General features: G+C 42.3%; 1 protein-coding gene across 1 annotated transcript in view; it reads left to right on the forward strand.

Moving 5' to 3' along the window:
• The first annotated feature begins 1,406 nt into the window (after window positions 1–1,406).
• The window catches only part of LOC139452582 (uncharacterized), a 32,282-nt gene continuing 17,161 nt past the window's right edge, over window positions 1,407–16,527 (forward strand). Inside the window, exons 1-2 of the mRNA XM_071234105.1 lie at window positions 1,407–1,425; window positions 7,913–16,190. Coding sequence (XP_071090206.1) covers window positions 1,407–1,425; window positions 7,913–16,190 — 8,297 coding nt within the window. The remainder of the gene's footprint in view (window positions 1,426–7,912; window positions 16,191–16,527) is intronic.

A 16,527-nucleotide genomic window follows, 5' to 3' on the forward strand; every position in this document is an offset into this window, starting at 1 on the left:
CAAATGCTCGTAAGACTAGTTCCAGATCAGTGAAGATGAGAACAAAAACAAAGTTCATAGAACAGTGAAACACCAACACAACAAGCAGTCCAAGAATTCCGTACCAAAACCAAAGCACTGGAAGGAGATTACGAATAAAATGTTACCTCGATTTAGGATGGCATCTTGATGAAAATGTATATTAAATTTTCCATTTAGACACAAAAATATAAAATACACAGGTTATACAAAATGGAAAATTGGCCAAATGTTGGTGACATTCAGAAGCAAGAGACAATTTAACATCAAAGGGGAAAGATTTACCTGAAGTGTCTATAAATAACTGATATTGACTCAGTTGTGGGCAGGACCAAACTTAAAAATTATTACAGTTATGAGTGTTGAAGGTATTAAAACTACAATATGGATACCAGAACCATTAACAAGTCTTACCCCCAAAGGTGTTGACACATCAAGGTGAAAACAACAGATCATTCATTTAAATTCAGACACATGAGGTTCCGATTAAGAGACGCGGGAAATATAATCTGCAATGTTTAAGTACTTCATCTGTAGTGGGGGGCACGGGGGGCCCAGTCGTCTAAGGCGCCGCGATTCGCTGTGCAGAGTTGCGTCCCTTGACCACGTCAGAAACCAATGATTGTGGGTTCGAATCCTGGTTCGTCCCGATTATGTTTCTAGGTTTGTCAGCACCATACCCGTGCTCGTGGGTTTCATCGAAGTGGTAAACGTCTGAGACCTGCATCACTTCGGGCTTTCCTCCCACATTGAGCTGACACGCCGTTATATAACTGGAATACTGTAAAAGCGGCGTTAAACCCAACTCACTCACTCACTCATCTGTAGTGAGAAACTTTTTTCTGCTTATTGAATATGAGATATGGGGCGTTAACAGTAACTGACAAACGACTTATGTCGTGTTCACTATTGTGACCCACTACCCATATGGCTGTGGTGCGGAGCAGCTGGCTGATGGTGAGCTAAGACTAGCGATGAAGTAGCGCACTCAGTCCACCTGCCGCTGTCCTAAATCCTGTACTAAAGATGACCTTCTGTACAGGTCTGTGATTCTGTTGTTGGGTGTAGAAGGGATCATTGTGAATCAATGCAAATAGTTCCATAAGGTCGTCTTTATTTTCGACAGGTAACAGGTCCTAAGGGAACAGCACCCCACTGAGCTACATGTGTAAATCCTACGGGTTTTATCTTGGTCGAATGTAGATCAACTGCGGTGAAACGGGAAACACAAACCGGAATGGGTTAGAGCGCGAAGTAGCTTCCCAGAATGCTTTTCTCCAAACATGGCGAACAACTATGAACACATGTTTATGTTGTGTTGGATACACTGAACATGCACCCTCCATGACCACGCAAACTGAGCGGAGAGTGCACATAATGTGAATATAATGAAACGCGCAGGAGATGGTAAGACCATTTATAGTTGTTAGTCAGTTGTTTCATTCATTGCATTGAAGCCAAGTTTGTTCAAGCTGCTATTTTTAATCCGTCAACGGTCTCGGTCGAGCTGGGAGACACTGCTCGCGCGAGTGCAAGCGAAGTGTGAAAGATAAATAGTGAAACAAATATTTTAGTAAAACACAACGAGTTGGTTCAGTACACACACGGAAGAAAAGTTGTGAATGAGGATGTTCCTCGAATAATCCATTAAGAAGGTTTCTGTGGCTGAAATTGTCCGACGAAAGTTTTCAGCTGGAGTGAAGGGTGTGACAGCCACGAATCACTCACCATCATATACTGACAGATGCAGGACATGTTGTGGCTGAACTTCCCATACAGTCTCGAGAGTGATGTTCAGTAAGACGTGGCTTCACTCAGCTGGGAAAGACTTCCGCCCGTATCCGCCCTCCAAAAGCTATATATGTATGCTTTGCAGCTCAATCCTTGTAATCCTATATATTCTTAGAAAGGGGTTGGTGAGCAAAGCCCAGCGATGAAGTACCCTTACCCATAGCTGTCACCAAATGTAATAGCCCTGTAGTCAGTGTAGACTGTGATCTGCACCAATCACCAACAGGTAGTTTCTTGCGAAATAAATCACCTACTCTCAGTTTAAAAACTTTTTTTTTTTATCCAGACACTCATAATCCCTTAATTGTGTATGCGACTTCTTTGCAATGTGTCAAGATTGAGAAGAAAATAATCATGGCAGCAACAAGCTATCTTTTCAAAAGTAGGCAACGCAGGAAGGGAGTGAGGGTTACATGTTTCCCTCTGATTTCTCAAGGAGGGTGTACTAGTCACCGGCCAGTTGCCGGTTGTATGGTATTTTTTAAATATTCAGTGTAACAAGTAAACTCTGACAAAACCTTTGATTTTTGTGATACTTTGAGAAAATACACACATTTCTGTCAGTGGAAAAGGTTTCAGTAAATTTCTGTTATAGCTCGACGATGGGGAATCAAAACAGTGGAAATAGAAGTTTCCCATCGACCAACTGTACCAGTTTTAGCCATCGTCTTAACAGCTCATACCATGTGATCACACGCACCGCTTCAGTTATACAAATTACATTTTCTATTTTCTCTGGTGTATTGCACACATTTTTTATGTTCATTACAATTAGTAAGCAATGCGTTAATCAATTTGTCGTCTGCAAAAACGTAAACGAATGTTCCCCTAATTGCATCAACAACATGCTTATGCATCCCCACATGTCTCTTTTAATGTTGCCTATAAGCAAGGTGAGTATATGGTGTGTTTTTAGTATTTCCACGCTAGAGTCAAATTTATTTATCAGTTTTGGATAAATATTTCTCTCTTCTAATGAAAACGAGCGAAAGTAAAACAAGATGCGATCATGAGCGCGTTCTAATGGGGAGTTGCCAATAATTGGTCCTTGGTGATAACTGGTCACTAACCAGTGTATCTATTAAGTAAACTTAAAACCAAAGTGCTGCCGGACCTTTTTGTTGGTCACACCCCTTTAGCTTAAGGTATGAAGAGATGGGCTGGTGACCACATTGAAAGACCAACGTTCTTATTGGCTATACTTGATTATCATACCATACCTGCATGTCATTGCTGCAATGTGCACTCTTGCCTTTAATTGAGCAATCACATGTAATATAGTTATTGTGAGTAAATTGCTTAAAAAGTCAGGAACTCAAGCGGTCTGAGCACATCTAAGCAAGGTCATGTCTAAAACAGGAATCGTTAAACGAATTAGGATTTGAAATATATCAAATACTGGAACTGTTGTGATACAAATTTCTGTCCAACATAGCTGTATCTAACCATGCTAACAGTAATCAAGATCGGTACTGTAATGAAAAATGGGTCTTAATTCGCGTGAGCAGCTTGTATTTAACATGGGAAGTTTTTGAAAATATCTGTTGACGCCGAGTTTGTGGTACACATAATCAACAAATTCTGCAATCGACCAGAATCTGCATGGCAGTTCGCGAACCAGATGTCGATTTGTTATACAGTTTTGATTGGAATATGCATAGACTCAGCAGAAACATAATACCATAAGTCCTGCCTAGGTAGGCAAGGGTGGAAACTGGACTTTTACAGTCTGTTAACTCCCTTGCTTAGGGAAGATGCAAAATAACTGATCTAGCAAACACACTTTGTGGTCCCATGTGTACTCTCTCAAGACAGTGTTTATGTTTATAACAATATCTCTGAGCTGCTCACGTCACTAATAAGCCTATCCAAATATGGTGGCCACGTGCAGCTGTTCAAGCAGCAATAAACAGTTGAATGCAAGAGATTTACTGGATTAAGTACTGACACCTTGACGACCCGTGAAGATTCCGGGGTAGAATAAGTCTTCAGCAACCCATGCTTACCGTAAAGTGGTGACTATGCTTGTCGTAAAAGGCGACTAACGGGATCGGGTGGTCAGGCTCGCTGACTTGGTTGATGCATGTCATCGATCCCAATTGCGTGGATCGATGCTCATGATATTAATCGCTGGATTGTCTTGTCCAGACTCTATTATTTACAGACCGCCGTCATATATAATTGGAATATTGCTGAGTGCGGCGTTAAACAACAAACCAACCAACCAACCGACACCTTGACCTCAATTGACACAACAGCAAGACAGTGATTGGGCCATAGACTTTGAAGTGGATATATTCTGTCTAAACAATGTGATGACTAGAGTGTGGAAATTCACTATTGATAAAATTACGATTGCAGACACTTATATCGAACTAGGGTTACAACAAACTAAAATTAGTGGTCCCTTTGAATTTGTTACAACCTTAGTTTACTGTTTATCATCAAATGTGTTTACATCTATAAGAGACCCGTGAAGATCCGGGGTAGAATAGATCTTTGGCAACCCATGCTTGCTTTAAAAGGCGACTATGCTTGTCATAAGAGGCGGAGCATGGTTGAAACATGTCATCGATCCCAATTGCATGGATCGATGCTCATGGTATCAATCACAGGATTGTTTGGTCCAGACTTGATTATTTACAAACTGCCGTTTATAGCTGGAATATTGCTGAGTGTGGCGTTAAACAACAAACAAGACAAAACATCTATAGAATGATATTGTATTTACCTTAATCATGTCAATACCACTTCATAATGTCACAGTTCATCATGTGTAAAGCAAAGATGTTGGTTAAAGGATGGAGTCTACTAATGCCTTAGGACAGATGCCTTCAGTGTTAAATAAACAAATTTGTGCACCAGTGGCTTTCTCAATTACTACCTTCAACTTTGAAATAAAATGATTTTGCCCGCCTTCGGCCAGGTGAACAAATATGAAAAGAATGTTGTTTGATATTTTATATTCATGTGATATTTTCAGGCATACAATAACACAGCCTCAGTCATTTAAGAGAACTAGTCCATCTTGACTAAATGTCTGTTGTCAGGACCTCAAGAGGAGTCTTTAGTCCTGCTCAGAACTGGGCTTTGACAGCCTCTTTCAACATCACTGTAAGTCCTCCTATGGGGCGGAGGTTAGTTTGGGTTAACTTGATTCTCTCTGCCTTCTCTCAAGCTCTGTACACCCGTGAAGATCCGGGGTAGAATAGGTCTTCAGCAACCCGGGCTTGCCGTTAAAGGCGACTATGCCTGTCGTAAAAGGCGATTAACAGGATCGGGTGGTCAGGCTCGCTGACTTGGTTGATCGATTGCGTGGATCGATGTTCATAATGTCAATCACTGGATTGTCTGGTCCAGACTTGATTATTTACAGATTGCCGTCATATAGCTGGAATATTGCTGAGTGCGGCGTTAAACAACAAACCAACCAACTCAAGCTCTGCAGCACCTTTACAAGAGCAAATATGTTCCCTCTGCACCATGTTGTTGGGATGAGAGTGTCAACCAACAAAAGGGTTGTTTGAGACCACAGTTTCTATGGCATGGATTTCAGTCAGTTTGAATTCTGTCTGGTTCACTTCTGGCTGCAGTGGGGTGCTTGTCGTCTGATGACCCATGCACTGGGGAGTCGTAACAGATGCTCATTCGGCAACAACTAAAACACAATCTGGGTCATCTTACCAACAAGTCCATCATACAACTGGTCGCACAGCGAAGGGGAGGAGTAGTGGGTTGTTAAGTCAGCAAGTAGCCATCAAAAAGGACTTGTTGGCCTCCTGTCTTAGACTAACGTCTCATTTCTGAAATGAACTGTTTTACAGAAAAAACAAACGGTTGTTACATTATCGTTATGAAGTATAGTATAAACATGATAAAGGAGCCAGAGATTTTCTTTATTCCCCGATACTGCAGTAATCTAGACATGGTAAATATTATAGACTTGCATGGGCTGTATTGGATATATTTGTTTAAGGGTCTGCATGATAGACTCACGTTTCTGTGTCGTGAAGTATTGAAGCAAGAAATTCCAAGACAGGCATTATGAAGCTATATATTTTCTTTTTTCACTTAGAGTAAACTAAATAAAATAAAAAAATTCTCACATCCTACTCTTTCAGAATGAAACCAGGCACTCAATTGTCATGAAAACAATGGCGATACAACAATAGACACTGGTCTAAAACTGTTTCTTTGTAGCTATTATTCCCTCTAGGCATTTATCAATGTCTCCGACTGTCTCCTCTTCACTCTCTATATTGTTCTTATGACAAGTGTTTGGTCGGAATTGGCCCTGGCTATCGAAATCAATTTGAAAGTCACAGATGTATCATAAAATTAGCTGCTGAATTCAAGCAGAATATCTTGACAGGCATAAATGAATCTCCGAATGACTGTGTCCTCTACACTCTCTATATTGTCCTAATGGCAAGTGTTATGGCAAGTGTTATGACAAATGTTTGGTCGGTATTGGCCTGGGACGGCTCTCCCGTCTCGCGTACAAGTGACCACCTGAGAGGGGTCACTCATATGCGTGACAGCCTGTCAGTGGACCATGGATATCTACATGTTGCACAAAAATGTCTCTACAAGTGTTATTTGTGAAAATATTAAAACAAAATTAAGTACAGTTATTGATAATTATACTAGTTATCGAATGACATGAAAAAAATATCATAAGAAAAAAATAAACGGTCAAATTGGGACTATGTAAATGAATTTGAAAGGCGCTTATGTATCATAAAATTATCTGCCAAATTCAGGCTGAATATCACCCTTGGACAGGCAAAAATGAATCTCTGGTACATGAAACCTTTTCTCCCTTCTTAAGAAACATTTCTTTTCTGATGCTGTTTTCCTACAGCTAGCTGGACTTGCCTTTTGTCATCTAGATACATACATACTGTCCACAGTCATGGTGTAGGCTAAAGGATTCACTATATCAGTTTTACACATGTTTATGTGTAAGTTTTGCTTTTACCTGATCAGAATAACATGGATCAGCCCCCTTGACTTTGTTGTAGTCCTTATTTAGAATATGTTATCACTTTTTAAGCCTTTGGTAATAAAATAGAAAATGAACATGTTACCATGATTACAGCAGATAATGTGTGTTTTCCACTATAGTCTGCGGTAGGACAAATTATGTTATCAATGCTCATGATGTCAATCACTGGATTGTCCAGGCTCAATTATTTAGACCGCCATCACTTAGCTGGAATATTGCTGATTGCGGCGTTAAACAACAAACAAAACATTCTTATCTCCCTTGTACCCTTGACACCAAAATGACAGCGACTGACCATGCTGAGTAATATTTGCTTTAGTATGTAGAAAATAGCATCTGCATGTATCAGTGTCAATCGCTGGCAAACCTTCAGCTCCCAATATATCTAGGTGTAACGAAATACAAGAGAAAAACCAGAGAATCTAGATGAGGTGGTTGAAGAACAGTTTCTGTTATTATTGACATGCTTTTACAACAATATAACTTGTAATTTATTGTATCGTATGTACAACAATACAGGGGTAACATATAGAGCGAAATGATATCGGATCCCGACAAGTCCAAATACCACTAATTAGTGACGTGTATAGTGAACTGAGAAATCTGACTCGATGTCAAGTGTCGATGACAATCGGCTATACACAATCAGCAGCAAATCAACAAATCAACACAATCGCATTAAATCAAATCTTACCCGTACATGTAATTGGACTAATCTTAAAACAAACATTAAACCTATGCAGTTTCAGTAATGCTGTCATCAAAACGAGAGATGCAAGCAAAATCGCTGACTACACATCTCTCCGTGTTTAATTGCTAAATACACAATTGATAAACAAGGTTCTGAAATTTTATCAATTGAATGCTATGAAGTGATCACTGCAAATGCAAGTCAATCCTGCAATTATGTGTATTGTATTTTGTTTATCCGAGATGGCGGACGTTTCCAAGCGAAAATGTACGTAGCGAACAATGTAATTAACCAACTGATTTCTCCAGTGTCTTGTAGTTTGTTCTGTCCATGTTCTACTGTATAAAGCAATGCATTTTATTTGCCAAAACACAGGCCTAATGCTTACAACACTTGTGTTGCAGATTCCGGACAGCTCCCATGTGGCGGGGTCCGGTCCAGGGGGAGATGTACCAAGTCAAACAGGATCTCTCTCCGACCCACGTTTGTGTCCCCTGCAGAGGAAAGTGTGGAGACATCGCAGGCCGACTCACGTGCCGCTGATGCCCCACCTCACCACGTACCCAGTGTCCGCAGCCCACCTCGGCATCCTGGGTCACCATGGAATCAATGGCCTCCTTCGCAGCAGAGGCAAAGTGGCAGAAGAATCATACAAGCTCGGATTGTTCCTAATGAGTCCATGTCGGCAGAATATCAGACGACTGCCGTGAAGCGGCAAGCCACCAGAACAGTACCAACAGTGTCTCAACCAAGAAAAACTGATTCACGTCATCTTGTCATGAAACCAAGATTTCAGAGAGCGAGTGTGTTGGGTGTTGGTGAGGTGCAGAATGCAGGGCAGACCAATCAAAGAGCTGTGTTAAATCCTGGTGGTGAGACACTTCCCAGGTGCTCCACTTCTCAATTAGGGAGTCAGAATCTCACCAAGAGCTATACCAGACTCCCTGACAGGTCTAAAATACAGAATAAGTGGAGCAGAATGACATCTAGGACGTCAACAGACACCCAAGGTTTTATTCCTTTGAAAGAATCTGTAATATTGAATGAATCTCCTGTGTGCGTTATTGAAGCAAACCTTCCTGTTGAGGAACCTGCAGTGCGCGATGAAAGTCCATTGATATTAAGACACTCTGATGATCAAGTCGAAGTAATCGACACACACCTCCATCCTCTGTGCCATGCTGAAACCTCGTCTCGGAGTGGCTTTTTCCTCCCCACCCCGAGGAATTCTCCAGATCGGGATTTTCTTGTTCCTTCTCGCCCTGCCCAGAAAAAGTGGAGATCAACCCAGAAACCAGTAGAATCAGGCACTTCAAAACCACGAGCCAAAAAACTCAAGAGAATTGAGGACACAATCAGTATTCCATGTTCAAATCAAACAGCTACCACAAGATTGAATGAGAGTACTGGAAGCAGTAATGCTCTATTCAAGACAACAGAGACGATTCAGTTTGGTTCATTTCCATCTGGTTGTGACCACTCAAAGCAGATGGATGTTTCGTCCAAAAATCCAGTTTCAAGAAGTCCAAAAACATTGTCTGATAATTCCCCGAAATCCATTTCCTCATCAGACTGTTCTCCACTGCAGCCAAAAGTGATGTTGCAAAATATCAGTAAGTTTTTGTCAACCTCAGAATCAGAGTCTGGCTATTCTGGATGTGTGTCGGCAGATAGCTTAGATTTAGCCCTGGGTAATATGAAAGGTACACTGGACTATGCTTACAACCAAGATCGAAACTGCTACTCAGATACCGACTCTGAGATTATGCTAAACCGTGATAGAAAAAAGAAACATCGTTCCAGAAAGAAATCCGACAAACCCTCTGCTATCAAAGACTCAATTAAACCAAGAACATGTTCAAACAGATTGGACAGGGTGAATGACGGCTTGGCTGGTTCAGAGGATAGGAGGACCATTCTGCCTGAGACAAATCCACAACAGATTCAGGTTTCAAGGGTAGCAGATTTGAATGATTTTGACTCTGATGATGATGGTGAAGGTTGTAACCTGCTTTTTCCAGACCATTTCTCATTTGGAAGTGAAGGAGACGGCATATTAGACACGGATCAGCCCCATCAAGTGCCATCTTTTACCCCAAAAGTGAACACCAAGACCTGTATCCGTTACTCGTCTCGCAGACATGCTTCTTCAGAGTCTAGATCTGAAGCAAGTGACTCCAACTCAGATAGCAGAAGGAGAAAAATTAAAAAGCTGTCTGTGAAAAGAGCAGAAGTGCCCAGTGAGTTAGATCCTGTACAGAAGAAGGTGTTGATCAGGGGAACAGATGCTGCTACAACAGGTGATTCTGTTTCCTCACATGGAAAGAACAATGAAACAGCATGTGTGTCTAAGACGTTAACCAGAAGTATTGCCGAGAGAGAACGCCTGTCTGAATCTAGCGAGTCTGACACAGCAAGAGAAGTCAGACACAAGAAACAAAGAAAATGTAATGTTTCGAAGGCAGACTCTGGAGTCAGGACAAGTCTCTGTATCACTGATGAGTCAGAATCACAAGATGAGAGAAAGCAGACGGCACAGATGATCACATTTGCCACCAATACCTTCAGTGCTGTTGGTACTAGTGGGTGGAGAAGAGGCACATGCTCCCACAGTAGTGATTCTGACATGGGGAAAGGAAAGAAAAATGTGTCTGTAGGTAGATCAAAGCTATGTAAAAGTATCAATCCTGAATTGCAGGATGGAAAGAAGAGCATTGCAAAAACTCACCCAACCACAGTAAGCAGCCATGTTTCAACATCTTTAGCACAAACAGAAATACAGTCTGTTGTTTCTGAAACTAGTGATTCTGATTTCAGTAAAAGAAAAAATAAACAGTTAAATTCTCAGACTTTATTATCAGAATCCAGTGACTCTCCAACAAGAGACAGGAGGAAGATAATTGAAGGAAGGTCTGAAATCAGTCATAAAAAGAAGCTTTTCTGGAAAAAGAAAGCTGACGAAGTGGGTGATGCACTAAAGATTTCTGATACAAATAAGTCTTTGAAAACAGCTCTTGATAAGAACCTGTCTCAGAAAGGAAGTTCCAACCAAATATGTGTTTCTCCCTGTCAAGAGAAAACCTTTTCCAGCACAGACACTGCAGAGACAGAGGGAGGCAGTGTTGATATGTCCAGTGATGACTCGCTGGTATCTAGTCAAAGCCGTCAATCATCACAGACTGTGTTGGAGAAAACACGGTCAGAAAAACACAAATCACTTAATCCGTCCGTTAATAGGATAAGAGCTATTGAGACTGCTGTACCAGAGGCAGCGGGTGAGGGCATTAGGACTGTTTCCCGAGTCAATGATCAGATCTTGACCAAGGGATATGCACCCAAAACAGAGCTGTCTCTGTACCCAAAGGCAAAGACGAAACAATTGCAGCGGATGGCTGTTTCTGAAGGAATAGTGTCACAATTTGAACCGTCCATTTCTGTAGTTTCTGATCAGAAATCAGGTAGAGTAGAGAGTGTTCCACCAGGGACTCTGGCAGATTCTTTGATAGGTGAAGGACATAACCTTGTCCAAAGAGAGGAGTGTGTAATGAAGGGGCATTCCAAGTTTGGAAAGAGTGTGGAGAATGTTAGTGACTCTGATTGGAGATGTAGAGATAACATGCACACAAGTTCAAGTGGGCTATCAACAGAAGGGATGCAACAATCTCAGGCACATGAAACGCCCATTACTTCAAGTAAGACGAAAATACCCACGGAAAGGAAACTATGCTCAAAATCGCCATTGTTACAACAGATGCTGACATCAGAGAATTACAATCTGCAACAGTTTAAAGCAGTTGACCCTTCAGACGATGACGTGGTCAATGCACAGCAATCGTTGACTGGGAGAATGGAAGCTGGAGTCTGTGGTGATGACCTGACTGTGCCCTCCATGAGTTGGGACTCGCCCAGCAGGAGAGTGACCTTGTGCGGACGACCTCCTGCTCCAGTCTCAGGGTCAGTGTCTGGTTATTCAGTCTGTGATCAAACTGGGGAGGAAAACCAGCTAGAATCAATACTGGCCCCTTCAAATTGCAGATCTGACAAACACAGAATAACACCTGCCAACCCTGTTTGTCTCTCTCAAACTGAGCCATTGTCCATGGATGATGAAAGTCCAATGCAAAACATTCAAGGATCGGACAGAACAATGAGCATCTTTTCAGAGACTGATAGTGATACAGGCTCGTCTTTTTTAGCTACGAGTAAGTGTGGATCTAAAGATGCTCTGAGACTGTCCACTTCCTTGTGGAAAAAAATTGTGCCAAAGAGACCAAGAGGCAGACCCAGAAAAGTCCAATCTCAGGATGTGTGCCCTCCTCAGCCTCCAGTGATAGTTCCTGCTGATTTATACATTCCCTTGTACCGCGATGTAAGGAACAACATTGTATGGCGGCCGGAGTACAACAATGCCTGTCACCAAGGTGCCTTTCCTCTTGTTGTGATGCCACTGCACAACTTTGAACGTCGGACCTACCACATGAGAGAACTCGAGGATTTAGGCATTGTCAGTAAGGATATCAAAATCACCAAACCATCATCATCAGTGGACCTGACTCTGCTACAGACAGCTGACGAACATATTGTACCATCGTCATCAGTGGACTTGACTCTGCTACAAACAGTTGACGAACCTATTGTACCATCGTCATCAGTGGACCTGACTCTGCTACAAACATTTGACAAACATATTGTGGTGCATGGAACATTGGGTGGAGATAAAGGTATTGATGAGGGTTATGGTTGCAACAGGAAGGGCTTTCCACAGCCAACAATGAGTGAAGCTCAGACTTTGGGAAGCCCTTCCTGTACACAGCAACAGATTGGTCATCTGTCATCACCTCAAGGACCAGTAGAAGTATCTACAAATAGCTCAGATGTTGTACATGTTGTGCCAGAAAATCTGGGTGAATGTGTCGACTTTTTGAATACTGTTGGGATGAATCCAACAGACATGCATGAGAAGGAGATCGGATGTGACATCATTGGTTCTTCAGAACATGAAAGGTCATTCTCTCAGTTTCAGACCAGTGAAGTAGATAGGAACAAAGAATACTTTATCTGGCCTAAGGAACAATCGGTTGAGATGAGAGAGGAAAATGATCCAGTGAACATTTCCTCCACCATGTTGATGCTTCATGAGATTGTTGATGACCTGCTGCCATCGAGTGTTCGAAGGAACGAAGGCCAGTCTCCAGTGAGTGAGCTGAGCAGTGCCACCTCCAGCAAGTCTGTGTTTGACAAGGATGTGTTTGACTGTGAAGTCTCTCTAGATGACTCGGTCAAAACTGATGATTTGTGTAATGAAGGAATTGCTATTGTCAACCATCTTGTTCGCGAGTTCCTCCCGATTTCTGACACTGTGCTTGAAAAAGACAACATAGCTGACAAAGCTGTAGAGAAGTCTGTGAAGAAGATTAAGACAGTGTGTTCAAGTCTTTCCAAAATTCTTCACACAGGCTCTAAGTCATTACAAATTGATTCATCTCCAGACAGTGGTCCAGACCATGTTCCAAACACACCACAGACTGGCCTATGTGCGCCCATTTCAGAAGCTGGTGACCAATTCGTCCACAATGTTCAGGACAAATCAAAACCTGCCACATGTGCTTTTACTTCTGAAGCTAATAAAAAGTATACAGACAATGTACAGGATACATCAAGCCCTCGCATATTTGCCTCTATTTCAAAAGCTGATGACCAAACTCAAGACAAGGTCCAGGACTCATCTATTTCTAGTGTTCCAGTGTCAATACAGTTAACTGGATTGGATTTATCTGTACTATTAGAAAACAGTAACCCTGATGAATCACCATGTGACTTTACCCACAAGATTTGTCCAGATATGCAAGCACCTTCTGCTTTTGAAGTAATTAGTAAACAGTGTCACAACAAAAACCAAGAAAGGAATGCCAAAGATAGCATCAAATTTAGTGATGATGCTGAGTATTCGGCTGAACTTGAGATTTTGGGAAACATGCCTGTTGATTCACGTAGGATGGATATTAGTGAATGCACTGCAGATGCAGAGCAAGGACTGGCTAAGGACTCTATGCATTTTTCAGGTAGCAAAGTAGGTACAGACACTGACAAGATTCTAGACTGTAGACGTGTAGTCAGTGATGGGGATACAATATGTGTGCAGTTAGATGTACACAATCATATGCTTAACACGAACTCAGTTACGTGTGAGGACACAGAAAAGTGTGAATTCACTGGAGGCATATCAAATGAAAAAAACCTTGACAATGGACTTTGGGACTGTGCTGGTGAAGCTGTAGTAAATACAGATCATGTAGAGTATCGTGAAGGCACTGACAGACTTGGGTGCCTGCACAGTGGACTTGGGGTCTGTGCTGGTGAAGCTGTAGTAAACACAAATCATGTAGAGGATCGTGAAGGCAGTGACAGACTAGGGTGTGTTGACAAGTCCCAAATTGACGCTCAGGCTGTGAGGCTTGGTGTAAGTGGGAGTGATTTTCAGCCCAGACTTATACTTTTCTGTTTGTCAATGAAAAGAACTATGAAGTTTGGCAGGCATAAGTACAGGAGAATAGGCGGGAAGAAGTCGCAGACATGGAAGGTGAGGTTAAAACGGAAATATAGAAAGAAGCATAAGAGCAATGTCAACCACAGCTTCTCCATCCATCCAGAACATTCAAAGAAATACTCCATACAACATCATTGGGGACCTGATTTAAGCATGTCAGAGAGGAGTACATGTTCAGACTTACATTCTTACCTCAACGTTCCTCAAGCAAATGAAAGTGAACATTTTGACAGTGGGTCTAAGATAAGTCAAGCAATCCAAGAAAGACCTCAAACATCATTGTCCCGAGGCCAATCAGATGTCACAGATTTTGGTTTGGCTATCAGTACACCGAAAGAAAAGAACAAGAGGAAACCGAAAAAGGATACATATGTTTCAAGAAAGGGCTCTGGGGTTTCTCAGAAACAAGGCGTAAGTCTGACCAAGCCTCACCATGACCTTGAGACTATGACACACAGGACCATGCCAGAGTCGAAACTAGCTCAGAGTATTCTGAAGAAAGAGGAAGAACGGAGGAAGAGAGCTGCTGCTGCTAGCCAGCACACTTATCTAGACCTACCTGCTCTTGTGCCTTTTGAGCAGATCATGGAGCACACAGATCAGACTGCTTGCAGTGAGAAGGAAGGAGCACCATCAACTTCAGTGTCCTCTGTTATGTCATGGGGAGAATCTGCCAATCTTTTCAGCCCACCGAGGTTGTCGAAGTTCAAAAAGATTCGAAAGAAAGCAGGAAGCAGATCTTCTGAGGACGACATGACTGCGAGATCACCGCTCGAACGTTCCTATGAAATGTGGTCTACTTCTAAATATGACACAGGGAAAAGAACCTCTGGGATAATGAATTCAAGTTTCACGGACAAACAATTTACATTTGGCTCCTCAGTTTTTGACAGCCCCACATTCCATCAGGAAGTGACAAGTCCTGTTAGACCTGCGGTGAGCAAGGAACGACCAGGAACAGAAAGTGTCAAAGAAAGCCTTCTATGTATGCTGGAAGGTACTGGTGCGTTATGTGGGGAATCCCCAAGTAGCTCTTGCTCAAACTCTTCTAGAAGGAAAGTCAGTGTGACAATCTCCCCAATAATTGATACTGCAGTGCCTGCTAAGAAAGCAAGAGAAATATTGTCTCCAAAGGGCATACTAAAGAGTCCAGTCAGTGCCTTTGTTCCTAAGGGGTTCTATAAAGACACCATGCAGTCAGATGTTGAGTCTGAAGGGGTGGAGTCCATGGTAAAATCAGCTTCTTTAGGGGAGGTTCAGTACTCACTTCCAGACATTGATGATGAATCTGAGGCGGAGAAGGTTACGTTCCTTGTAAGTCCCTCCAGCCCAGAGGAGGCCACCCTGGCTGTCAAGGATATGGAACCAGAAAGTGAGGCAGTGGAAGTCAATACCGGTGAAAGTGTCCAGGCTGCTGGTGATGGTGCTGATGAGTCATCCAGAGCAGAAGCTGATGAAAGTAATTTGCTCTCAAACCTTGACTATTTTGACAACACAGATTTATCAGCTATGGAAAAGACTGTAGGGTTTATTGACAATCTCTTGTCTTCTGACATCCCCTCGCCGAGAAACCAGATGAGAAAAAGTAACGATTTTTCTGAAGATGATGACCTAGCTGATGCACTTGCATCTAAAGATCAAGAACCAGACAAGGTAACAATGGGGGAGGATACATTGATGCAAAACACGGACAAAAGTGTAGCATCTGAACCAAATGATGAACAGAGATCTAAAGAACCCGATGATGGTAATCCTGATGCCCCACGGATACTGGAGAACAGTCATGGTGAATGTGCTTATGCTTCATTGGATGAAAAACATGATTCAGACAGTGATGGGGAAAGTGAAGCAGGGGCAGACAGCTCTCCAAGACAGACGTCTGAGGAGATGGACCCAGACTCAAAATCTGCTGAGTCTCTATCAAGCCAAGAGGAGATCTCTGAGAAATCTGAAGATGAGTCAGATCAAGAGGAGTCTGATGCAGAAGACAGTGTCAAGCCCAAACCGTCAGGCGAAGATGGAAACTCAGATGCAGACTCAGATGTCTCAGGGATGTCTCTCCATGCACCTTCTGAAGCTTCCTTCCTCAGTGAGGAGGAGGAGGACAGACTATCTCCGGCAACGACAGAAAACAGGTTTGTGAACCTTTGGAGTTCCATTGTATCCAAAACTCTGTGGGGATTAGAATTGGTCTTATTAGGTGACAAAATGGACCGGGCGGTAGGACTGGGACAGGTAACTCGGGTACTCGGGTTGGGTGGGTACTGAGTAAGACCCAGGTACCAACAGGACTACCCCGACCCATGGTTAGTCATATGACATATTGTTTAATGAAAAAACTCACTAAAGCTCAGTGGTTACACTACAAGTAACTAATACATGTATTCGCATTTCTTTCTCACGATGCACACATTCCTTTTGACTTGTATGTGTTTGAGTAAAGATCAAACTTCAGTCAACTTCAGTATACGC

Source organism: Haliotis cracherodii, unplaced genomic scaffold (assembly GCF_022045235.1).
Source record: "Haliotis cracherodii isolate W230 unplaced genomic scaffold, xgHalCrac1.p SCAF_9, whole genome shotgun sequence".
NCBI classification, from domain to species: Eukaryota; Metazoa; Mollusca; class Gastropoda; order Lepetellida; family Haliotidae; genus Haliotis; species Haliotis cracherodii.